The following is a 27,628-nucleotide window of genomic DNA, read 5'->3' on the forward strand; positions in this document are numbered from 1 at the left end:
CTGGGGTCCTTCCAATTAATCATTTACAGATACAAATATCAGCCACACAGAGTGGCGGTAAACATGACATACATGATAATATTCCTAGGGTCCTTCCAATTGACAATTAACGACCTACTACATACATAAAGAATAAAACAAAAATACAAGGGAAAAGAAATAACACAAACAATACATAAGTGTTTTCCTCATAAATTATCGCTAAAAAAATGAGAAAAAAAAAATGTGAGGAAGATAAGAAGATAACTTTTATTGTATAACTTATTTTACACGTATGCTTCCATATAGATATAAATCTGATCCCATGACAGAAGGGGAAAAGACTATGTTGGGCCACAGTACGCACAATATGTTGCCGTTTCACAAAAAGGTTAAAAAAGAAAATGCCTAAACCCTAAATGATCCTGTCGGTTTTCAGTGTCTCGTTAGGCCTTCCACACTTTCTATACCCACTCCACAGTCCTTTCTCTTTTCTTCTTTCCTCCCAGTCTAATTTCCTGGCTTTTCTACGTTGCTTACTTTCAAATAATTAGAGTTAAGAGTTGAAAAAGCATTGTTCAGGATAGAATTACAGAAAGATCAGGTCAGATTTTACATCATACAAATTAAATGTTTTTGCCTGGAAAATACAAAAATACTTTTTTACTTTCACAAATCTGAAAACATGTGACAGCCATCAGGAAAAGGGAGAGTGCCCTTTTTTCCCAAAACATGCCCTTGTGATGGTTGTTTGTCTCAGCGGGTAGCCAATAGTAAAATTCAAAGAATATTTGACCTCTTGTAAATGGAAGAGCAACTGCTTGTGAATGATAAAAAATTATGCTCATGATGTTGTTATGATGTATGGATACTGTTTTCCATTCAGACTTTGTTGCTTTTTCAACAGATGAATGAGAATGACATCAACATCTTCTAGTTGTATCTTCCTTTTCTGCTTGCTGGGGCAGTACATCACAGAATGCTGAATTACGTGTATGACAAAGGTCTTATGTGGCTGTTTCATATTGACTGCTTGTTGCACGTGGACCCTGCCTTACACAAAACAACTAACAGGGAATTTAACAATTTCTAATCATAGAATATGAAACGTTTTGGAGATGTGGACATGCGTTTCTGTTACATGCTTTCCGGTGAGACCGGGCTCTTCTTCAGAAGGTGCTTTGTTGTTGCAGTGTACTGACAGGCGCCTTTACATCCATGTGTTCACAACTTCATCGTGTTCCATTCCCTCAAAGGTAGTTTCTGATGGGTTTGTGAAGTATGTACTAGCACTTTGTTGCCGTATATCCAGACAGTTGTTTTAGAACGCTACGCCTTTATATTCCAAAATATGTAACATCTAAGTTTCCCAGGACAGCCGAATGCTCTCAATCATATGTGGAATAGCCTACTGTCTATCTGTAACAACTCAATTACCGCAAGACTTTTCCTTCTATCAGATTTCTGAGAGGTCCTTTCCATAAAGTACACAGATATTTCGAATAACAATCCAAACCTGTCAGCTGTGTACATGCCGTAACCGTATAGCAGTTCCTACTCATGCCGTTTTCCTTCATTTTGGCCCAGTAACAAAGATTGTTGTGCCGATCAATATTTTCATTCTGAATAGGTTCAGGAAAAAAAATCTTAGAATTTTATTTTCATATAACCCCAGTTAGACTTAATAAGGCCAACATTTAATTGAAATGTATCTAATTAAGTTAAAAAAAAAAAAAAAAAAACACATTATATTGGCGATAAACCGAATGATCCAATTGACATTATTTATCTGGTTGATTAATAGTAGCTTATGCATGTCTCTTTGCTAACATAGCACTGTGTGCATTTCGTGGTGCTTTGATGTGGCATTTAACTAAATATGTACACTCAATGAGCACGAGACAGTCCAACCAAGAGAAGAGATGAAGCGAGAACTCTTGTTTATTTCCCTCGCTCCTCTTTCGTGTGTATTTCACAATCTCATGTATGAAAGAGCATGCCGTGCATATCAATATGTGTGTATGATGTGAATATCACTGTGCGTCTTTTACTGCTTAATGCCTCCAGGGTGTGTTCATCCATCACTCTGTCAGTTGTTATCAGGGCAAATGACTTGAAAAAGCTGAGTTTGTCCTTCACACTGACGTTTTCTAGGTTTTCTGAGGAAATAGTTTCCTCATGTGGCTTTATTGTTTTTACAATCGCTTGTGGTATACAACAGATTAGCACCACAAAATGAAGGTAATAACAACTCCTTCCAAAAAACAGCAACCCGTGACACTGTCTGCTTCTTCAGCCTGTTTGTAATGTGTCTGCACGTGCTTCTTCAGTGATAGTTTTGAGACTTGATGTCCCACAGGCGGACCCCTGTGACCTGTTTGATGGATCCGCATTTATTGCCTGACTTTTTCTCTAGATATGAAGTGACTCACTGGGTTAAATTGGTATTTTATGTTTGAGAACTCTCATATTTGTGCAACACATTGTCATTCCCAACCAGTCACATACTGACATGATGCAAAAAGACATTTGCATCACTTTTCAAAGCACACGGTACCCATGCCATGACTTTCTGAAGCTTAAGGAACTGCTTTATAGCTGTATATTGTCAGTTGTTTTACTGTGGCAGTATGTGGTGCACTGCCAATGCAGTCTCTGGGGGGTGGGGGGGGGCACCTATCTCCCAAGCATCAAACTCCTGTTAAAGTTCAACATTTAGATTTTGGTTTCTGTCTTCATTTTGGCTTCCTTCAAACTGTTGCTTTTATACTTTGTTACACATAAAAGAACCGTCTGTAGCTCAGAAAGAAGAGTAGTCGCCTTCGACTCCAGGCTTCTCCCAGCCACAGTTTGGAGTGTCCTTGGGCAAGACACCGAACCCCACGTTGCCTAGCGATGCGTCCATTGAAACAAAAAAGCACTGTGTAGCGTGCTGTATGAGTGTGGGAATGAATGGGTGAAATTAACATGTAGTGTGAAAACACTTTGGGTGGTCAGATTGACTAGAAAAGTGCTATACAATTACAGTCCATTTACAATCAAAAGTACTTCAAATTAGCTATACATTATAGTTAGATATTGAATGAAAATCAGTTTTATTGTGGAAAGCTTTGCAGCATTTTCCATGTTCTCATGGTGAAGCGTTCTAAAACTCAGGGTGGCCGCGGGTCCTTAAAAAGTCTTTAAAAAGTCGTAAATCAATTTTCCTGAAAATAAGACCTTAAAAAGTATTAAATTGTCTTAAATTCAGATTGCATGGGTCTTAAATATTTAAAAAAATATATATATTTACTTGATTTTATAAGCATTTGTTCATGGGACTTAAATGTTCTGAAAATATTGTAATAAATTTAATATAGGACAGTGATGACATTTTTGTGATCTTTTCGCATGACACACATTTAGCCGATGTTCTTAAACTCAACCGTCATTTGTCATTTTACCATACTGTCAGTGTGTTTACTTGGTATTTCCATCGTAGGTTTGGTCTTAACTTTAATTTAGAAGTGGTATTAAAAGGTCTTAAAAAGTCTTAAATTGAACTTGTTTATACCTGTATACACCCTGAAAACTGTTACATTAGCATCTAAGGAAACCCTGCAGATCCAAAAGTGACACAATGGGGGGTACCCCTGCATTCAAAATCAATACAACAGGCTCCTGCGTGTCAGTGTGACGAGTTTGAAGTGGGAACAGATTTATTGTTCTGAAAAAGATAAGGTCATGGGAAATATCTTAGATTAATCAAAATGTGATGTTATTAGCTGGAATTAAAAGTGAATGAGATATGCCAAAGTAAGCACTGAAATTATCTTTAGCCAGGAAACAGTATATTGGATGAAATATGCAAAAAAAATCCAAGAAACAAAGAAAAAAATCAAACTATAAAACATATAACTAAAGTCTTAACAGTCCAAAAGTATTCATTAGTGGACTTAGCTGTTTCAACCCGAAATTTTTTTTGCTTCACCTTCTCTGGCGCAGGTTAGTTGTGCAGCATAAGTTACCATGGTGATCTGCCCAGGCGATCAGAGTGGCCTTTGTGGCATTAGGAACTTTGGCTTCAGGCTTCACATACACCTCCAACAGATTAATCTCGGTTTGTCGCTGAGCCCCGAGGTTCCAATGAAAAATGCAACAGGAAAGAAAAACGCAATCGTCACACTGAAAGTATCCCGGCTGGTCGATTTATCACAAATGTTTGCCATTTATTTACTTTTTTGACGGATTGATGAGTGAGTAGACCTGACTTGTTTTTCAACTGTTATTGTTGGTTCTTTATAAAAGCCATAAACTGTGTAACATTTCTGAAACTGAAGACTCGTATGTTGCACGTTGCTGTGAACTTGAACTGCTTTGAAATTAACAACTGTATACAGGCTATACAGTTGACTTTCAAGCTCCAAGCTATAATGTTTGTTTTTATATGATAAATGAAATGTGCAAACATTTTTGTTTTATAGCCCGATCTTAATCAGTTGTAAGTTCCACTTGGGGTCTGAGCCACATAGAACAGATCTTTGACCAGCACACGTATACATTATTACATTTTCTGTCATTCATTCATGCATTCAACATTTTCTATTACTTGTCACTGTTACATTGTCAATTGTTGGATTATAATATTGTCATTGGGATGGCATTTCATACAGTAAACACACACCAGGAGCTGTAAGCGTCCCCATTATAAAGTCTCGTTTTGGCTTTGTTGCAGTGGCTTGAAAAGCTAAATTGCCTGCCTTTTTCTGAGACGCGGCCTATTTTTCATCAACTTATCCTTAGTGATGCCCTACTATACAGTCCATCAGAGATAAACTGCACTTTCTCTAAAGTGAATTGGCAAGAGGTTGGTGAGCTGATTTGGCTGCCACCACTGAACCAGAGTGCTGCTAAAAACCCCTCTGATTAAGATGAATTGAGAAAAAGCCCTCTGTGGTACATTTGTTTGTGAGGCATTTTTAGGTGACTGATGTAAAATATTCACACCATCAGCGGCCTCTAATTTTGAACATGGGGTTTTTACCGCACCCCGATGAAGACGGATGCCAAAGTAAAGCTGCCTTTAAGGAGAGCGTTGGTCCGCTGGTTTTAAGAGATAACACATTTAAAATGGTAAAAGATGTCTGGCTTGTAGGACTGAGCACTGCAGCGGTGGAAAATAATCAAAGATGGAGAAAAATTAGATAGGGGTGCTAAAAATTGCTCTGCTGTTACGCAGTGCGATGAATCAGCCCTTCTATTCCAATCATTTCCTTTGAGAGCATCTGTCATTTTTTAAACATTGGTGGTACGAGTTAAGGTGTACGATACAGCTGAACAAAAAGTAACGCGATAAGGACAGAAGAAGACCGTATGTACGCGTAGCAGAGCTTTCAGCCCTGGTCTGTGGCGGCAGCAGCAGGTGTGCAGGAACATTGTGATGCAGAAGTCCGTATGGAATAAGCAGAGAGAGATAGCACTAAAGTTTAGTGGAGGAAATTACAAATAGAGAATAAAACAATAAGGAGTTTGTGACCTAATTTACCGTGCCAGCCTTGAGTGTTCAGTCGTGCGGTGTCCCACTTCATTTGTCCAAGTCAAAGTAAAACAAAAGCATCACAAAATTAGATAACTGCGGAGCAAAAGTTGCAGGAAACGGGGCTCCCAAAGTTTGCTGCAGTTTTAATGACAGGAGAAATAAGACAACTTAAAATAACACCTCACTCTGTCCTCCGTTTTTTCGAAGTATGGATGAATAATTCATTGCGGGTAGATTTTTTCTCTCGTCTTTTTCTGTATGTTCGTTGTTCAGAAAGGAAAATAAATGTTTTATTTTTTTTGTCTTCTTCCTGCATATTCAACCAGGTTATATATATTTTTTTTTCTATCGATGATATGCTGTTAATGAGGCAGACTGATAGTGGTATGAGATGAACAGCGGCCTGATATCTCTTGGTATTCCTCAGAAATGTGACATTCGGTGTTAGGATTTTAAAGAATCTAATTTCTTCGAGTTTTTTCTCTTTAATCTGTAGCCGCTGAAAAGAAGTGAAGCGTGGGGAGCAACAACAAAACACAGAGACAGATTTGCTCCCTTGGCCTTTCTTCAAGTGACTCTAACTTCCTGTGAAATAGCGTGGTTTTCCTCTGTGAACATAACAATGCACACTGTATTAAATTGCTCTTTCTGCGATCAGAGGTCCTCCTCTGCTCTCCCATGGCTCTGAGTGCCTTTTTTTTTTTTTCTGAAGGCACACGATAATCTCATTCTGATGCTATTTTTTTCCTCTTCCTCTTTTTCGTGCTTATAGTTTAAGCTCATCCCTCTCAGCTCGACATTAGAGTGTAAGCCACTGCAACAAAGTGGTCTTAAAACATGCATCGAAATCCTCAAAGACTGAATAAACAGGCGGAAACGTATCTCAGATGCAAATGTGGATTTACCCATCTCCTATGCTCTGGTGATTAAGCGAACAACAATTCTTGAAGGTGCAGCGAATTAGGCAATTTTGAGATGAGCGATGATTTTCATGAAACATTAATGCTGTCTTGTGCTTATTTTTCTCTCCAGCAAGCAGAAAATGCAGCAATTTAAAGTCCATTGTTGCTAAAACATTTGATAACACAAGCGCACTAAGTAACATTTTATACTCATTTACATGATTATTGTTATGAGAGATTTCCAGTAATGATAAATCCTCATCAATAAAATGCTCTCGACTAACTGGTCTTACAATAATATTAAGGCCTTAGGTTTTTAAATAATAGATGTGCCTCAGAGCCATCTGTATTAGAGGAACAAGTTAACAGGGTAAGTGATGTGTTGCCCTGCCAAGGCTCCACACTATTACGCTATCATATATCCACTGTGAATTCCAAACTAGACATGACGTGATCTGATTTAGATAATGTAGTTATTTTCATAGCTAACTTGTATGAGTTTATTCAGTTTAAGCTTTTAAATCAAATCAGGTAAAATTATCGGTGTTCCTGTAATATAATGTTTCAGAAAGAGACTATATTTTTGTCTAAAATACTGCATAATAAGCATTTTGTGTGTCATCGTCATGCTTTTCTGATCGTGACATCACATACAGCTATATTGCATCTTACTTAGTTTTGTAACCAATAAAACATGCTTAAACTCTAAGGAAAAATGCAGGCACTCCTTTCTGTGTTCGGATAACCTTTTAGGAAGAAAACCGTGCTTTACTACAGTCTATATTTTATCTCCATCAGCTACAGAATTAAGTAAAGATAGCAGCTGTGCAGTGTTCAGTCCTGTTATCTTGCCAAATGCTGGCTTTCACATGTGCCAAAGGTTGACATTGCTTGCTCTTCGCTGGGCTGCACTGCTATCTCAGAGGGGAACTATATCAACTTTACAGACTGCAATGTTTCCCCTGACTAGTGTGTGTGTGGGAGCAGACATGGCAACATTTTCACAAAAGGCGAATACAGTAAGGGAAGAAAGATGCCTTCAGGGCTCGCTTGGGAATTCTTGCTTGCATAAATATGACGACGAATCAAAGGAAACACATAAATTAAGGAATTAAGATAAATAAAGGAAATATATAAATAAATTAACCCATATAGGGGATAAAAGCTCACTAAATGTTGAAAATGATTGGACTCGTGTATAGATCTTTATTCAGGGGTTATGATGAAATTTAGAGATGTAAAAAAATGAGAATTCAAAAGGAAAACTAAAGTTGTAGCAGCTTGTGTTTGTACAAATAACTTAATTTGTCCAAAAGATAGTTTAGTTAGTTTTCTGCTCATTACCTTTATTCCCTCTAAAGCAGAGGTCTTCAACAGGGGGTCCGCGGAGGTACTGCAGGGGGGTCGCGAAATCTTTGGTTGATTAGACGATTTTTAACATTTAAAAAAAACTTTTTTTTTTTTTTTCAAACAGTTTTTTCTCACAAATTGTGTGCAAACGTGTGCCATCCACAGATGGTTTGAGGATTCATTGTCCCATCTACATGCATGTTTAAAGTTAAAATCTGTGGATTATTTGAATAACTCAGTGTTGTATGCAAGATGTTTGTTTATAAATGGCAGTGGCATGGCCACACTGTACCTTGCACATGTTTAAAATAAAAACATGAATATATTAACCTGTGTATTATTTGAATAGCTTAGTATTGAATGTACAATAACAGAGTAGCTATGTTTATACACGGCACTAGGCCCCGTTAAATATAAAACAATTGTATGCCATATAAATAGTAGGGGGGTCCCTGCTCCAACTCTCCATCAGTTTGGGGGTCCCTGGCCTGAAAAACGTTGAAGACCCCTGCTCTAAAGGTCTACATGTAACTTGTAAAAACTGTAACTTTTAATGATCCAATAAATATTTTTTAGTCTGATTCTGAACAAAGCTGCAATTAGTGGGAGAAGGATAGGTACAGCATGGGAGGAAATTACCGAAAAGGTCATATTCACAGCTTACTGACATATTGAAACAAGCATTAATATTGGTGTGAGCACACTTAGCTGCAATAATATGAGCATGAGTTTGTAGAAATTGATGCCACTATTGTTTTTCCTGCATTCTTGGTGTCTGGCCTACAAAACCCAAACACGTGTATTGATTTATGGTTTCTAACATGAAACTTCACAGAAATTTTTAAAAATCGCATACTGTGATATTAATCTTTGCTTCCAGTCATGCCCGAAGGCACTCCCAAATATAAAGATTTACAGGGGGAAAAAAAGTCTATTTACACAGAGAATGTCTCTAGGCTCAATTTCTAAAGTAGTATTTAAAGAGTGAGAATACATCAAAAGTTAGGCCTGGAGAGCATCATGGTGATAGGATAAACAAGTCACGTCCAAAGCGTGTTTGAGCATCACAAACTGCTTATTCTGGGAAAGCCTTTAAGTGCAATTAAATGTTCCATTAAATGCAGCTGTTAGTTATTCCAACATAGTCAGCACAATTATCTTGTATTCAGTTATGGCACATTAATAAATCCTCTGACAGCTCTGACATATCACATTTTTAGAATAACTTTTGTGTTTTGCCCCTTTAGCAGAAAAAAAAAAACTCAACGAGGTTCTGAAAGTAATAAGATATACAAAGATATACAAGAAGAATTTCTTTTTTTACTTCCGGGGTCACTTTCAAATTGAGGAGGCTGACTGTGCACACACGCTCTGCTCCACTGAGTTCTTTTTGCAGATGGTCTCATTGCTATGCATAGAAGAGCCATCTCTGGATTTGCATTTGGTCAATTTTTCCGTTTATGTTGGACATCTGTCTGTGGTAGAATTTAATCCATGGGTCCCTATGGGGACTGCTCGGATTTTAATTAATTTCGTTAACGCATCAATAATAAAAAAAGAAAAATGGAAGTCAGTTTCTCTCTGTTGGACACTTTCTCTTGCACTGTCTGCCTGTCCAGTTTGGATCCATGTCATGGTATCTAAAAGACTATATTTCCGCTGCAGTAGGTTGAATACCAGATGCCCAGTTAAGGATTTTGTTTTCCATGGCAGACGGATGAAGACATTGGTTCTATACCACAGTGTATATACAGAGCCCAGGCTTGTATTCCTCCTCACTTCTCTGTATGATCCTTGTTGACCTCAGCTGTCAAAAGTAGATGTCAACAAAAGGCAACTTTTATGCCCACAGCGGCAAAAGTCTTCCATTGCTCCTGGCCCCATGGCTGTTGTCATTAATCTAGCAAGAAGATGGGGTTACAATTTATTGACCTTTGGGAAAATTATTAAAAGCAGACACTGTCATGGTGTTTGGCAATAATTCGCCAGTGACAGCGAAGGAGATGGATTTCCCTTCAGGATTGCAGTTTATCTTCGCTGCCTGTGGAGCCTGCATCTACTCTAAATCAAGCTTTTGTCAAGGATGATTGAGCTGAAATTGTGAACAATCTAGCTATAAACTCAAAGGAAAGGAGAGATTTCTACAGTGTTTTTGTTCAGCTTTTTTTTATGTGTCTGTGTTTTTATCATCAAAAATCTGGTATTGTCTTTGGGGCTTGGGTATACAGTAGTAGCGTCTTTAAAGACTTGCAGCACAAATTCTGAGATCTTCTTTGTGTCTATCTGAAAAGTTTTTTCTGTTTTCACTGAAGTTGTCTCACTACTAAGGTTTTTACTTTCCAGGGGATTCAAGGCAAACTCCACAAGCAAGGACATTTTATTTTATTTTTTTTCAATTTCCTCTTTTAAAAGTTTGGTTTGCCTCTGTGGATGTATGCATTGCTGTTACTTTGAGGAAAAACCTTGGTAGCGAGCCTGTTGTGCAAAATTGATTTCTTTATATGTATTGTTAGCCATTGTTTATCATTTGAAATTCCTAACTAAGTTCACAGCCCAAAAGGGAAATGGGCACCACAGCCTTCTGATTTAATTATTTAATTGATACTCAAAATCAAACTGTGATATAGAAAGAAAATTGAATTGAGGCATATAATTGACTATCCTTCTCATATACTTGCTGCTGGTGTTGTTGCTGTTTTTGTTTTTTTTGTGTGTTTCTTTCCATTTATGTTTCTGCAGGTGCTCCTGACGATCCTGGGCATGGCTGCAGTTTGCTTTCTTTTCTCTTCACAGATGCAATAGTTGGTTACCTGGTTTTTGGCTGTTGGTGTATATATTTTCATGCTCTCTAATTTCCCCTTTCTTTAATTTGTTCTTTCAAGTATTATTATGAAAAAAAAAAAATGGCACCTCTGAGTACAGCAAGAAAAAAAATCAGAGAGGTTTCTTAAATTAGGAACTTTCAAAGTGCCACCATAAAAAAAAAATGCCAGGATTGTGCTTTCGGAGAGTTTCACACCGATATTGAACCATAATCTGATCAAATCAAGAAGATGTGAAGTGGTGCACAGTGTGACTTTACAAGCCAAAAACGCTAGCTACTGTGTCCATGAGACAACAGTAGTTGGGTTTCCATTAACAAGTGAAGCAAATCTGAAATTGATCAATTAAATAGTCCCAAAAATAAATTGTGAATAAACATGGCAGCATATGGCCAGTGGGGATTCGTTCTGTTGCTAGTGGTAACTCAAAAAGGAAGAAGTTATTCTTCGCTGAAACTAGAATTCTTACATCAAGAAGAAGAAAAAAATAGATATTGCAATCGATATCCACAGGAGTAAAATGGAGAGAGCCTTTCCTCAAGAAATACTTTAATCTCTGGGAATATCTGGAATAGTATATCTGTTAAGGATATCATAGCAGGTTATGGTGATGATAACTTGTTTAGTTTTTATCAGTTCAAGTGCAATTAAGTTTATTTCCATTTCTCCTTATTTGCTTCAAGTCTTCTTTAGAACCCAACAACTGAAAACAGACTGTAGATATTTTAACCCTGTTCTTCATTTTAAAACCGTTTATTTCCAATTTAAATATATTGTGCATGGGAGAGAAGCATATAAATCATAACGAAAATTTACTTTGGCCATTTTGGCAGAGGATTTATGAACCTTCGGATCATGAAAGTTTTAAACCTGCTGTCACTACAGGTCCTTTGAAATGAATGTGGTGTGGATATGTTCTGCCTTATTCAATGCACAATATTCACTGTGCTATACTTACCTGCAGTGATGATATGGATGATATAGTTTAATGCCCATTTTTCTACAGTGTTCCTCGAGGCATGAGTCTATGTTTAATTTCGACAGCGTGGAATGGCTTTTTGGCACTAAAAAAAGCGTCACTAAAAAAGTGAAGCAGTTTTCATAAGAATACTTGAGTTTGTCTCTTTTATTGTCTCATATTTATTCAGCCGACATGCTAACTCACAGCATTTTAATCCATAAGAAATGTAAATATAATTTTTTTTTTTTTAAAGTTGAGTCAGTTCTAATAGATGACCCAAACACATTCAGCTTGAAAGGAGCCATTGATAAGTTATCTGCCCGAACTGCTTCAAAAGGTTCATTTATCCCAAAGAATCTTTTCCTCCTGGCACATGGGAGAGGATTGATAACAGGGTCAGGACAGTCTACAAGCTCACAGGTAGATGCAACAGATGCCACACAAGACATGTCCTCTAATCTTCTGCTAGATTTACTGTCATTTAGCACTTGTTTTTCAAAATGTTGCATTAGCATTGGACATTTCATAAATTTCACATCTGTTACAAAAGCTACTTTGCTATTTCTTTTAGCTTCCAGTTATATTTCCCTCAATACTGTTATTTAGAGTGAATGTGGTTTCTGTCTTCTGTCACAAATAAGGTGCAAAGCTTTGAGTGCGAATTACAGGTGGTATGATTTTACCAGATGGAGTCATTTTATCGACTCACCCGCACAGACAAAAGGGATACAGTGCTGAACGGACTGTTCGTCAAAAAGTTGGTGCTTCTCTAAACAATCTGAACAATCCTAGAGCACACAACTCACTAATTAACTGTCCACAGGCCTCTGCATGTACATGTTTCTGTAAATGAACAAGCTTGTCGAAATCATGAACTGGACAATAGACTAGTCCATGAGCCTCACATGTTGTCACTTTTGTTTGTACTCTTTCACAATTGAACCTGCATTGAGTCAATTGACCCAGATCTAGAACAGGTGTGTCTGCCCTAATGCCCTCGCTGCATCCAGATGGTGCTTCCAACACAGAAAGCTTATATGTCCATTGGTTTTTGCCCTTCAGGATCATGTAATGTGACACAAATATGAATCCTTACATGAGGAAGAGTTTGTATTGTTTATTGTATTCACAAAACTGTTGTCATATATGCAAAACTATGATAATGGCCTATGGCATGTGGAAAACGAGGTGACCACATTCTCTCCAGACTAACTAGTAAATGCCACTCACCCGTGCCTTGCCAACTTGTTCGGTGTCTAATTTGATGTCACTGAACCAGTCATGTGACTGAGCGTTCCATTTAGACAAGAGAAACCTGTGTTCACCTTAAGTTTCAAACTGAAACTATATCTGATAGTAACCTACAGGAGAAATAATTTATTCACGCTTGAAGGATTTACACCACCCACACAGTCACATTAGTTTTCTCTGGGAAAGGTTTGTGGCAAAACTTGCCCCACTCTCTTTTCTCAGATGCCAAATTGTCAGATATAATTTCATTGCAGTTCTGTTTACAAGTCCTCCACAGTGGCACTGGAAGTCTCTAAAGATCCATTTATGCATCATGTGAGCTCACTAATACATCTTTTTCAGATCATGAAGTTTTGTGTCACACAGTAGAAAAATCATCAAAGGGTAAAAACTGTGAGAAATGGCAATTGCCAGTCTACGACTCATCTCTGACAGTTGTTGAACAATTTGACACTCATAAGTTAAATTCCATCTGAGGGATAAATAACCACAATGAGGCTTAAAAGCTGCTGGTATATACTGATAACAGGATAACTTTGTAAAATAGCTCTAATTACTGAAACCACAAAGAAATAGCACATATATTACAAAAAAACAAACAATTTTATTCATTCAAAACATTTATTAGCTTTAAATTATTCACACCAATGCTAACATATTATATTCTGTGAATTTAAAATTGACCAAGATGTTTCTTCTTCTGGCTTGAAATTAAACGAGTCACAAAAGAGGATAAAAAAAATGTATTAAAGGAGTAAATGATGATTAGATAAATTTTGCTATTTCAACAGAAAAATAACAGTGAATAATGTTAAAGGGATAGTTCGCCTCTTTTGACATGCAGCTGTATGACATCCCATATTAGCAATATCATTTATTAAATTTGACTTGCTCCCTGCTGCGTCCTGTGAGCCGAGTTCCAGCCTCGTTTTGGTGTTGACGAAGGTAGTCCGACTAGTTGGCAGTGGTTTAAAAAATAAAGCGTTTCCATCACCGTCTTTTTCTTGGGCTTCTTTGGACCTTCCAAAGAAGAAAATGATCCGAACACAGTCTCACACCAGAATGTGTAATGGCTGCACTGGTCCCCAGTACAAAATGCAGTAAATGCTGATTTAAAACACTTTGGAGATGGCATTCTTCAAGGCAGTCGAGGCAGATGCCTCAACTGTGTGAAGAAGAAGGAAACTTGCTAAATAAGATATTTTCATGCGTATGACTTCTTTTTGGTTTAACCATTCAACCATTTCAGAAAACACTTTCATCCACTTGAATTGATCTGCTAGTGTTTGTCTTTTCTTTCGATCTAGTTTTAGTCTGTGCGATGATCTGTTATTGTGGAGATAATACCGCTGATTTTCAGTTGTTGCCTCATTTATTTATTTCTTTAAACTTCTCACGAAAAGAAACATTCACCCCCCTTTTTCCCTATTAACTTGTATGAATAATAAGACCATGTTTTCTTGAAACAATGGGTTGTTAATGGTTGAAATTGAAAAATGAATGACATAATGTACACTTCCTTTCATGCGCTCTATATTAGAGGAAGATGCTAAAGGGTTAATCCATGGTGGGATAGCATTAGGCACATCGGTGTCAGTTGCTCCACCTCACTGGTCCACACTGAAGTTCTTTAAATACATATTTGTCTGAAGGAAAAATTAAATATCTCTTTTTTAATCCAGTACCCTCATATAAATTGACATGCTGCAGTGAAAGTAAAGATGATGCATGCATTGCACAATAGTGATTCAATTGTGAGCATTGGAATTTGCATTTGCATTTAGCTCAAAGCACTGCTGTCTCACAAAGCCTCTAAATTAGGCATTGTTGAAATAAGACCACACCTGCTATGAAAAATATAAAAAAAACGGTCCCTAGGTTACTGTGATGAGGGTGCTGTCAATCCTCACATCAAATTTCCGCTTGTGCAGTCATATTACAGTATTGCTTACCTCACATAAAAGTTTGCACCAAGCAATTGCGTAAATCCTCAGGTGCATAAATAATTGAATAGGACATGCTTACTCTGGCATACAATGGATTTTAGCATGTTATGAGTGTCAGTGGGCATTGTTATGGGAGAGCAAACTGTAGAGATGAATTTGACAGATGACACCACAACTTACTCATTACACTTTACACCAGGGATACTTATCACAACTCAATTTCCAGCTCACTGGCTCACAAAGTCATTATCCCTAACGTGATTTGCGTGAAGAAGACGTCCAAATAATGTGGAATATATTCTGTTTCTCAGAAGAGACGGTGGTAAGCGGAAAGGAAGCAAATCTTATCCTACATGACATGTAGTGATGCACTTTATCTCTCTTCATTCTTTGTTTTCCTATTTTTCTTTCCTTTTTTTTGTGGGTTTCTTTCTCGGTATGGACGACTATGTGGTTCTGCTTACCTCTCTTTAGGTGACCGAAACAAGGACGGGCCCTCTTGGATGCAGTAACTATGACAACCTCGACTCTGTCAGCTCCGTTTTGGTTCAAAGCCCTGAAAACAAGATTCATTTGCAAGGTTGGCCATCCATAATTGAACTCCCCCAATTTCTGATGGAATTGTCACAGTGTCTGTTCTCTGGCAAGCTTATAACTGCAGCATGAGAGTGTCAAAATGAATTTAGCTTCAATCACTCTTGCTTTTTTTTTGCTTTTTTCCAACTCATGCTTGCAGAGTTCTGAAGTAAATCCCAGGCAGTAATGATTTAGAACAAAACTAGCAGGGCTGTGCAGTAAAAATCAAACTTTAAGTGAATCTCAGCACATTGCATGTGGTTCCAAGCATATGTTAACTTTGGCAGAAGAACAGAGAAATTTCCAGCTTTAAGTCATTCACAGACCTTGCATACATCAGCCATGTGTACACACTGCATGAAATCCTTAAGTACAGTACAGCTTCTTCTTCATTAATCCATATGTTTGTCGTGTTGTTGTCCTTGTCTCAGGCCTCCAGGCCATTCTACCAGAATACTTGAGACCCAGGTTTGTGCAGGCTGCTCTCAGCTACATTGGCTGTAATGAGGAAGGGCAGTTTGTGTGCCGGGACAATGACTGCTGGTGCCACTGTGCCGTCGACTACCCACAGTGTAATTGCCCTGAGGTGGATCTGAGGGCTATGGAAGCCAGTTTACTGCAAATCCGAGATTCCTGGAATATGGCCAACCAAGATTTCGAAGAGTCAGGTCAGTGTTTTTCCTTCTTGCTCTCGTTCAACCATCGTGACCCTCTCACTGACAGCAAATTGCACTCTATTGTTAGAGGAGCTGATGGGAAAAATAAAAAGACATACAGGATGAGGAAAGAAGGGCCAATTACATCTCATAAAATGACATACATCAATTGTGGAAAAGCAAAAAACACTCTCATCTGTATACACCAAATCTACTAAGTTTAATGACTTTTCAGAGATACATATGAACACAGGCTAAAAATTTAATCATTTTATTATGCAATTTTGTTATTATTCAATCTTTGCTTTTATGACCTCTGAGGCTTGTTTTAGAAAAAATAAATGATTGTCAAGGCACTTCAGCACAATGATGCAAAAATTCTGTGAATCCAGTTCTTTCATAAAGTAGTGCTGCTTATCAATTGTCCTCATTTTCCCTCGGTGGCGTAACACAGCCAGACAGATCAAAGAGATGGGTGACTCAGCCGAAGCAACATAGCAGAATCTCTTGTACGTACAAATCTGACATCCCATAGTGTGGATTGTCAAAAAACAAAACCCTCCTCCCTGACATTCAAACAAATACCTCATGGTGCCAACTAAACTTCTGTTTGTGTAGAGACAGTATGTTTCATATGGTTCATATTCTTTTAAGTCCAGAAAAAAGAAAGTAGGGCATTTAAAATGAAGTGACTGGATGAACAGTGAGTCAGTCAAATAAAGGCCCTCCAGTTGCCTGAGGAGGATCTGTCATGCCCCAGAAACAAACTACAGTTTACTGCTATAATCCGCGAGCAGCATCTGACGTAACCTCTAATATAATACTTGACGTCTCAGTTGCTGCCATTTCATCCATAAAGCTTAGTTGATATAAGCTGATAAACAAGGCAAAAACACAACCACATCAAAGTATTAACATTAACTTTCAATCGAGCTTTTCCAATGGTTCATTCTCAGTAATAAACTACCACTGCTGTCTGGTGCATTCTTTGACCTTTATTTGAAATAGAGCGCCCTCTCTGGGGTATGTATTGCATATAGTATTTGAATGTATCCTCCCAACATAGCTCTGTTCCTATGTATCATTACCCAAACTGGGATGCGCTCGCAGGCTTGAAAACGCGTCTCGCTGTTTGAGACATTTCCAGGTCTGCCTTAAGCTGTTTTCCGTGCACCTTGCTGCCTACATGCTTCTCCACTAAGAGCAACTTGATTAGCACATAGCTGGCAATAACTTTAGCAGCAAGGTGCCCTGCGAAGTGTTGTCATAGCGCTCTATTTAATAAAGGGAAAAATAAGCTCCCATGAACCCCCTGTGGATCTACTTGTACAGTTGATCTTATAGAGAACAACTTGCATCGGGAGCAGAGATATTAATAATCATAACTCAGATTGTTAAATGAGGTTCCTACAGTCAACTGATGGTGGATATGATTTCTTTTGATCTCACACTGAGTGTAATATGTTTTATTAAAGAGCTCGTATATTCTTTAGCTGGATCAGTATCTCAGTTCGTAAGGGAAGATGTGATTTATTTCCCTGATGCATATATATTTATAACTGTATAGGGTGGAAAAACACAACCAAAAGACTCAAGAGAAAAATATATGTGAAGGGACAATACATATCCAAGAAAAATCCTCCAGAATTAGGTCAAAATATGTTTCGATATACGGAAAATTGTCCCACTTACAATCATCAAATTAAGATGGGAAGGTTGGAGAGTAATGATAGAAATAACTCCCAGTGTCTATACTTGTGCTGCGCCCAAACCTGACTGAGTCTTGTATTTTTAAAATGATACAAAAGGAGGCTCTATCTCCTTCCTGGGCCCAGTGGCTGACAAGATAATAACGGTATTTAGATAGCTTTATTCGGCAGATGAGGTCATGCTGTCTGGGGGATAAAATTATGGTCTTGTTCAGGCTTTACTTGCAGTTTACAGCTTTCCCATGATATTTTAAAACATCTATCCATCCATTTTTTATAACCACTTAAAGGTGGGGTATGAGATCTTGGAAAAACGGTTCCTGCAAGCTATATTTTTGAAAATACACAACCTAGCCTCTCCCTTCAGCCCACCCCTCGAAACCACGCCTTCAAAACACATGAACGAGTCATGAGTCTGTGAACGCGCAGGGGGGAGGGGTGAGGGGGTCTGACGGTTGATTGGCATGTCAGAATCCAATAGAAGTAACCCTCATCATTACTTCTATTGGTCAGACATTTCCTCTTGCTACACCCTCTACAATGGACTAAAATATTATTTTTTTTCCCCAAACATTCTATTTATAGTGGGTGCAATGGTGTCGTGAGGTGGTTTTCAGACAATATGATAAAAAATGCTCCAGAAAACATCTCATACCCCACCTTTAATCCAATTTAGGGTCACAGGGGGGCTGGAGCCTATCCTAGCTGTCATTGGTCGAGAGGCGGGGTACGCCCTGGACAGGTCACCAGTTCATCACAGCGCCACAGAGAGACAAATGAGACACTCTCAGGGACAATTTAGAGTCACCAATTAACCTGACATGCATGCTTTCGGATGGTGGGCGGAAGCCGTAGTACCCGAAGAGAACAAACTCCCCGTGTATGCATGGGTTCTCTAAATGCAAACTCCACAAAGAAAGGCCTCAGCTGGGATCTGAACCTGGAACCCTCTTGCTCTGAGGCGATGGTGTTCACTACAACACCTCCGTGCAGCCCACTTTAAAACAGAATTTTTTAATATTTTTCTAAATGTATTTATAATAAAAACAGCTCTTCATGTGTCTAACAGTTATTCTTTTTCTTTAACCTTTCTTTGTTGTTGTCAGACTCTCAAATTTCCACTGCGATTTTTATTTTTTTTAATTTTTTTTTATTTTTTATTTTTTTATTGCATGTCATGGCGAGTGGTGTTCACAATAACTCACACAAAGATAATGAAAGCTAGATGTTGTATGATATCCAAAGTCTGATATGTCTTATCCCTCTGTGACTCCATTGTTGTTTAAAAATGAAACACATCAGTGAGCCCAGCTACTGATATTGATACGTGCTGCACACAAACATGGAATATTTTCAGAGGAAGACGGGGGCACTGGCCATGGTGTGTTTGCATTTATGTTTTCTTTCAAATTCGTTTTGTAAAAGTAAGAAAAGTGATACAGAGATTATAAAAAAAATTAACAAAGAATGTGTAATTAAATGAAGAAAAAAAAGGATTAGATTGCAAAGTGTCATTCTCTTATTGAACAGCAACAAAAAATCATTTTTCATAAATACTGTAACAACCTATTTAATCAATTTATTAATGTCAGAGGAGCATATACCACACTTTGCATGTAACATGCATCGCATAATGACTTGGGAAGACATTGACTCCAAATTGGTTTTCTAATCAGATGCTTAATTTTCAAGATAACGTTAACTAATTACCAACTCTTGTACGGCCATTTTCTAATCAGGTTTGCACATGCTTCGATTTTCCATCCAGCCAATCTTGATTATGATGATACTGTTACAGAATGCCCTGGAAATGTAATCTGTTTACTAAGTATTGTGCATGTAACAAACAGTTGCTCTGAAGGGCTGACAGATATCATTCTCTGAGCTCCGTGTGCCTCCTATTTTCTCCCCGACAGACTACCGTAATAAGCTTTGGAAAAGCTGTGGCCTGTTCATCATGGAAAGACAAAAATCTTGCCACATTATCAGTCTTTAGCGCTGCCTTTTTCCATTAGGTTATGTGCCAAACAATATCTTATCCAGTTTGTCCTGCACCTCTAGAGATCATGTGGTTTGACTAAAGAAGCCCAAAATCTATGAAACAAAGTATGAGTTAAGCCTGGTTTATAGTCGGTAACGCAAGACGCAAAGCAAGACGCAAGAAGAAACGCAAGCCCTTGCGCGGTTGCAAGCCCCCCATTGCGAGCTTGCGTGTGTCACCTCAATTTTCTAAACTTCACGCAAGAAAAGACGCAAGCCTACTACTTGAAAACGACATACTCATCGATCAGACAGCATGCAGAGCGTTTACACACAGTGCACTTCACTCCTGCCCGAGCCGAAATCAGCCAGCCTGAAAAGCTGATTTCGCTTAAGCTATTAACTCTGTAAATATATAACTTTAGCAACATTTGAAACATTTTCAGGCGAGAAAGTAGTCGTTTAGACCCCCAAGGTGTTGAAAATCTGACAAAATACCGGCTATTTACAAGAAGAAGAAGCATGAATCACTCGAAGAGGTCCTGGCGGTGAATTTGCTTTCATCATAGTAGGCTTGTCATTGAAAAAACCCGCTACTCCACCTACTGTCCTGGCGGTGAATCGCCATACAGCACACGCAAGCGCCGGCAAAGCTAAATGAAGTATAAACGTCTCGAGCCATTAACATACGCGCAAGAAGAAAGCGCAAGGGCAGTTAAAAGAAGTATAACTCAGCCTAGTTTGTCCTGTGTTGGAGAGGAAATGGCTTATCCCTCTCTCATCTTGCATGTCTCTGTCTTTCCAGATGAGTTTCAGAACTTTGTTCGAAAACTACCCACGTTCTACGCCCTGAACACATCTGCCATCCAGTATTTCTGGAAGATCGAGCCGTCCATTCACCAGCGCTACAAACAGCTGGAGCTCAGCAGTCAGCAGCTCCTCAACAAAGCACGACGCATCGTCAACAAGCTCTTCACCCTCAGCAAGAGGTGTCAAACTCAGCCCAAAATTATTATGCTGAGAGAGAGGTGAGAAATGGAGAAAACCTGACGGGTTTTTTTTGTTTGTTTTTTCATGGCTGTATGGATACGAATGTGTGTGTGGGTGTCCTTTCTGACAAGTTTGAATGGCAGTGTTCATTTCTTCTTTTCAGCCCACTGTGCATAAAGCTTTGTCACCTGAAACAGGACTTTGAACAGTTTGCACAATACATCACTGCTTTGATATTCAGCTGAGGTCCAACTGAAGCAAACTTCAGTCACACCTCATCAGTTGGCTGCATTCCCATCCAAGGTCTCCTTTACATTCTGAAAATCAGAACTATCCTGCTGTGAAATTATGGTTTATAGTGTTAAAGAATCATGCAGAGTCTGAGAGTTTTGCCAGTTGGTCAACTGGACTGTGATGAGGTCGTACACAAAAGCTCTCAATGGATCTCAATGGAACCATTCCATCTATTTTTCTGTTTTCATGCAGAAACACACTTATATCGTCTGCAAGACAAGCTTATGAAAGAGAAATGTGATTATCTGAGTGCAGTTGATGCATCCAGGTTTATTTTAAGAGTTATTTCAGGAGAGAAACCAAATACTCATCCACTGCATTGTGATATTTTTTCTTTCCTTTTCAAATCTATTTTAAGAGCCACAGTCTTCCATTGCACATGCACCTTTACTTTCTGTTCAATGGGGGAATGTAATTCAAATCCATTTTAAGAGCAGGTCTATGTTATCGACCTAAAAAACTCACTATATACACTATATGTATATAGTGTATTTTTAACTTTGTTCTGCTTCTTTCTGCTGTCATTTGACGGATCAAATGCTAAATAGCTAAAAAACTACATCCCATCTTTCTTTCTTTCAGAAAGTTTGAGCTGCAAGTTTTGTCTCAGTCAGACGTATATTTTCAGATATTCATGTTCAGATTTGGGATTTCTGAAATACATTTTCAGCATTTTGAAATAACAGTAGTTGGTATACGATATTCAGAATTGTGAGCTGACCGTTGTTGTGGGGAAACCTGAAATTCTAAAATCTACGGTGCAGTGTGTGAGAGAAAAACGCAAAAGATGCGACAGACCTGCTTCAGCTGGGGTCTCAGTTCACCTGATCACATGAGAAACAATCCAACAGTTTTTTATAGGCCTACCATTGATATATATCTTTATTATTTCATATTATTACCATTATTATTATTGTTAATCATGTGATATGTATGATATGATATGGGTATCATATAATATTGCACTGAACTTGAGACACTGAAATGTAGCATCAGATTGCATCTTCCATTTTTTGCATATTAGTTACATGGAGTGAGTTTATTTGCAGCTAGACTGTTCAGAAAATGTGTCCTTTTAAAAAACTGGTAGCTTGTTCTGAGTGTATTTATCTTGATGGAAGGAATAAATGTGAACAAAGATTCTGACCAGTTCCTTCACCCCACAGTCTCAAAAGGAAATATTGGCACCATTTGGCACAAGCCTCGTAGCTTTAGATTTGTACCAAAGTGAACAAAATATTGACTTTGTTCAAGGTCTTACTGTGTCTTACCGACATGCTCTGGATGTGTTTTAGTTAAGAAAAATATGACTGCATGTATCAAATATAATCTACATGTATGTAAATGCTACATGTATGTAAATGCTCACACACTTCTTAGATAAAATCATACAATAAACCTGCAGCTTTATACTAAAAGGTAAACCACCCGGACTGAGAAGACTGGAAGCAGCTTGTAATTTATCATCTATGATCTATTACTATGACAATGCATGAAGATCTTTGTCATATAAAAACTAAGGCAAAGATCTAAAAGCTATTCTACAAACCTGAAGCCATGAGTGACTTGCAGGTTATCAGGATAAAAGTTACAGGTGTAGCATTTAACTCAATGTGCAACATTTCTCAACTCTTACGCTGGACACATTCAGGGCAAATTTTCGGGAGCGCGGTAACTGCAGTGATGAGATGAAGCAGGAGTGATGAAAGTAAATGTTAGCTGGATATGTGGATACTGCTGGGATTTAACCTGGCTACCTCAAATGTTGTGCAACAGGAAAAGTCGGTACAATCAAAGTCGATGCATTTCATTCATTTTTCTCTAAATCTAAATCTTTAATTAGCACAGTATACTTTTAGGTGTAAAGAAAATGGGAAAAAATTCTCATCCTATCTTAAAAAGATCAGCAACATTCTGCTGTGAATTTCATATTACGTCTAACATATAATGACCTAGTTTATGGCAGATTTGTTTCTCTCTTTTATTCATATTCATGCGTGTACTTTTCCATTATCAACATACTTAGGTTTCACGGTCTTTGTCAGTTGAATACAAAGGAAAGAGAAAAATACCGTATGCATTTGTGATAAATACAGTGTTTTTGACTGCACATTCTGGAAGGAGGTTTCAGAGTAGTCCTGATGGAGCTGTACAAAAAAAATGGTGCGCTGTTTTTTTTACGTGGTTCGCCAAGTAAAAGAATATGGGTTTTGAATGGAAAATAAAATCAAAAAAGAAGAAAAACAAAGTTTTGTTCGCTGGTGTAAATTGAATCTGAGGCAGGAGAAAGTTAGCGCATGACATTGATCACTGTGAAATGAACTGACAGGCAATGAACAGATTGCAGAGTGAACACGCAGCTTCTCTTTGGCCCTTACTGCACGCTGCGTCTCCATGACACTTTACATGTCCTGCTGACACAATGCGCTATATGATAGTGAGACAGCTTCCTCTCTCTTGCTGTGCACATTCTGCACTCTGAGGGTGAGATATGCACAACTGACTCTAACTGATGAGTTTCTGGAAAGCTGTGTGCTGTGCAGACTGTTAACTTGTTACACTGACAAAACCTCACCAGATTTTAAATGTGATCATTGAAATCAACGTTTTAATTTTTTTCCAATCGTATTTTCTTCATCGCACTGACTTTACTCGGGGTGATGATGGAACCTCAGAGGGCTCTCTGCTTTAAAGTGGTTCTGGGAAAACAACAGATTTGAAATCAACCATAGCTAAAGCTTTTTGTTCATGGTGGAGTTTCATATTTTGTAATAGGGAGGGGAAAAAAAATCTAAATGCTTCTCATTAAGAAGAAAAGAAAGCTGGTTGCCATGGTAATACTCTATTTTTTTTTGCTTCCACACATCACAGTGTCTGATTAGGCTTGTATAATGAAGTGTATAATGAAAGGAATTAAATGTTTCAGACATTTTGTTCCTGATTTTCAATTTTTCCTATTAATGTCAAATTCCCCTATTAATGTGGAGTCGGACAATAAAAAGTCACGATATGGGGTATAATGTGCTGCAGCTCTAAGGATGTAACTTTATGTAAGCTTTGTGCTTATGCAGAACTCCACACTTTTCAGAGAACAGCACAATATCTGAGTAGCTTCAGCACCTCTGAGCCACCTCGGGGTTTAAACTCTACGGCAGCTGGGTGAAGGAAAAAAGATACTTTATATCAGACAAGACAAAAATGATAGTTCATTTGATGCTGAAATGTCAACTTTAGTCAACTGTGCAGAAACATTTTAGCACTTTTAATTGTAAAACTTTACACATGTAGACACAGCAGCAGCTGAAAACAGAGTTGGCAGTTAGCTCGGTCAGACAATAAAAGCTGGATTCAGAAATGTCACAGATATGGAACAAAGCAAGTGAGAGACTGATTTAGGACATTAGATTCTTGTCATGCAGTCCATCTGCTCCTCTCTTCACAGTCTCTGGAATTTGTGTCTGTTACAATGTGTGGCCTCGAATAAATAAAATATATTGCAGTTGTTTCTTTTAACTGTAGTTCAAGCCAGGGATTCTTGGACTGAGTGACGTTTCGGAAAAAGTTTTTAAATGGGATAAGTTAACATTAAACAATGCGCTTAAAGGCTTAGAAGACACCACTTTGTCAACTTCTCATTAATATTAATTACATTTCAGATGAAAAGCCATATTTTGTCAATGTTTTTCATTATTATATAAACGTTCTTCACACATTTCAATATATAAAGGATAGCAATCCCAAAAAAGCATGAATGTGATTGAAACTATGCCTGAAAAGATTTTTTGGAAACATCTAACTGTATTGAAGGCACAGTAAATATGAGCTGAATCCTTTTTAACCTCTGGTTGAGGATGTGTTTTGACAGGGACTCACATTTATTTATTTTTTTTAATTAATCTTGATGAGCAGACATGTGGAGAATGTGAGCTTTAGAAGAAACCTTCTGGGAGTGGAGGGGAGGGGAGGCACAGATAGATTGATAGATGGATAGATTTATGCATATGCCTCTGAGTGCAGGAAGTGTGTTCAGATTTTACAGGAAGAGAAGTTCTTTTTCCTTTTTTTGATTTTAATAAGGGCAACATGGTAGATTAATGGGTGAGGCACAGATCTCATCATGGAAATGTCCTTGTCAGAGTGGCTCTCTGACTTTGAACTTGGTTGTATTCCTTCGACATATCTGCCTCTAACTCTGCAAATTTTAAAAAAAGAAATCAGAAAGTACCTATTATTGTATGTCCATTTTCTTTGAGCATAAGTTTGAAAAGGTTGATTTAGTTTGTGAGTTTTGTTTTATTTTCATGATATTATCCAAGTGCATATTATATATAATATATATTAGTTTCTGTGCAAAATGGATGAAAACAAGTGTGAATATTTGTGCAAAATATCTCACCCGCTGCTCTCTCTGTTGTAGGCCTTTTAGCCACTGGCTGAACTACATCCTTTCCATAATGTACTGTAGTGAAAACAACCACATCGGCTCTTATCTGGAGGAGACGCGGAGCTGCTCCTGCCCCTATGAGCATCCCCCCTGCCAGGGTGTGATCCCCTGCACCGTGGGGGAGGGCACCTCGTGCGCATCCTGCTCCTATGAGAACCGCTCCCGCTGTGCCACCTGCAACCAAGGTTACATGCTAAGTCAGGGCGTGTGCCGCAACGAAGTGCCGGACTCCACCGACCACTACATCGGCTTTGAGACTGACCTGCAGGACGTGGAGCTGCGCTACCTCCTGCAAAGACGTGACAACCGCATCAGCATCCATGGGATCTTTGTGAGCAACGATGTCAGGCTGAATAACTGGTTTGACCCATCGTGGAGGAAGAGGATGCTGCTGACACTGAAAAGTAATAAATACAAATCAAACCATGTTCACATGCTCCTTGGGATGTCTCTACAGATCTGCCTTACCAAGAACAGCACTCTTGACCCCATGCTGTCGGTCTATATCAATCCATTCGGGGGGAGTCATTCAGAGAGTTGGATCATGCCCATTGACCAGAACAACTATCCAGACTGGGAGAGGACTAAATTAGACCTTCCCTATGACTGTTATAACTGGACTTTGACTTTAGGCAACAAGTGGAAAACATTTTTTGAGACAGTCCACTTTTACCTACGGAGCCGAATCAGAGGCCCTTCAAGTAACGGAAATGGAACTGTTTATCATGAGCCCTTGGAGTACCTGGAACCAGGGCAGAATCTAGGCTACATGAAGATAAACAGCATTCAGGTGTATGGCTATAGTATGCACTTTGACCCGGAAGCGATCCAGGACTTGATTTTACAACTGGACTACCCATATACTCAGGGATCGCAGGACTCAGCCCTGCTGCAGCTGCTGGAGATCCGGGATCGGGTCAACAGACTTTCCCCACCTGGAGCTCAGCCTCTGGATCTCTTCTCCTGTCTGCTGCGGCACCGGCTCAAACTGTCCACCACAGACGTTGCCAGGATCCAGGCAGCACTGCAGACTTTCAGTGCCAAGCAGCCCAACTCCATGGAATATGAAACAACCAAATTATGTAGTTAATAAATGGGCAGGAAGCCAGGTGCACAGATGCACAAATGGAGCAGCTATCACACAAGCCTGATGATGGTTAAGAGCAATTCTGAGGCTGAGCAATGGACATTGTGGGAACATTTTAATAGTTTATGAGTCTCATCAGTGTGGTTGAGATTCTAATGTCAGCTTTTTCTTTATATTTGTACAACATCTTAGAGTTAAGGAGGATGTCACCATATTTGCCTCACAGCTTTTCTCTCCTGATTAAAAAAAAAAAAAAAAAAAAATCATTTTGACAGTTCATGATATAAATTTAAAACGTGCTAACGTTTGTAGACTGCACAAATTTAAATCACTCACATACGTAAACAAAAGCTTTTGCTGGGAAGGTGTAATCTGCGCAGTGTAATCATCTCACAAATACAAACATGCCAACACCAGCATGTTTGGGTTTTTTCTCCTCATCACATTTATTTTCATGTGCAAAATTAAACAAAAGTGCTTGCTTTGATTGTATGTCCCTCCCTTTGAACCTGGGGGTACATAATGGGCATCGTTTTTTTTTCCTCCATACATGGATATTCACTCAATTTTTAAATGTACAACACATTTTTGTAAGAAAGGACAAAGTGACATAAACAAAGTGAATAAATAAATGCTGTATGATGCAAATTTGCTGAGGAAATCAATGTACCATGATCATGATATATGTTACATGTCCTTTTATTTTTATAATGCTGTAGTTTGTGAAACAAATGGTACAAAAAACATAATGTCTATAAAATGTATAATACAATTTGTTATTACACTAAATAAAATACATTTTTATGTGTGGTCTATATCCATCTAAAGCGTATTTTTAAAAAAAACTTAACCGGTATCCGAAAGTGCTTCACAGCTGGACAGCTTTTCTCCCCCCATCACTCACATTGGTTTCTCTCTAGTTCTGTCATTTACGAATATAGCACATATGCAAAGAATGCTGCAAATGAACGCATTACAAGCAGCAATGGAATCAGTTACTCAACGTTATTTACATAGCACAAGAATCATTCACAGTGCTTAGACAAATTAAAACGAAAATAATGCAGGTAGATTAGACAATAAAAATACAACGATTAATAAGAAAAAATATGAGGCATATAATAAAACAATAAAATGAAAAAGAATATTGAAATGAGAAGAGC

The 27,628-nt window shown here is 38.3% G+C and overlaps 1 protein-coding gene across 2 annotated transcripts in view; it reads left to right on the forward strand.

The window, feature by feature from the left end:
- brinp3a.1 (bone morphogenetic protein/retinoic acid inducible neural-specific 3a, tandem duplicate 1) overlaps positions 1 to 27,286 on the forward strand; it is a 49,740-nt gene extending 22,454 nt beyond the window's left edge. For both annotated transcript variants that reach the window (XM_075485977.1, XM_075485978.1), the window contains exons 5-8: positions 15,204 to 15,309; positions 15,737 to 15,973; positions 20,456 to 20,678; positions 25,352 to 27,286. In XM_075485977.1, the coding sequence (XP_075342092.1) occupies positions 15,204 to 15,309; positions 15,737 to 15,973; positions 20,456 to 20,678; positions 25,352 to 26,468 (1,683 nt within the window). In that variant the 3' untranslated portion in view covers positions 26,469 to 27,286. The remainder of the gene's footprint in view (positions 1 to 15,203; positions 15,310 to 15,736; positions 15,974 to 20,455; positions 20,679 to 25,351) is intronic.
- Positions 27,287 to 27,628: the final 342 nt, after the last annotated feature.

Source organism: Odontesthes bonariensis, chromosome 15, assembly GCF_027942865.1.
Source record: "Odontesthes bonariensis isolate fOdoBon6 chromosome 15, fOdoBon6.hap1, whole genome shotgun sequence".
Taxonomy (NCBI): domain Eukaryota; kingdom Metazoa; phylum Chordata; class Actinopteri; order Atheriniformes; family Atherinopsidae; genus Odontesthes; species Odontesthes bonariensis.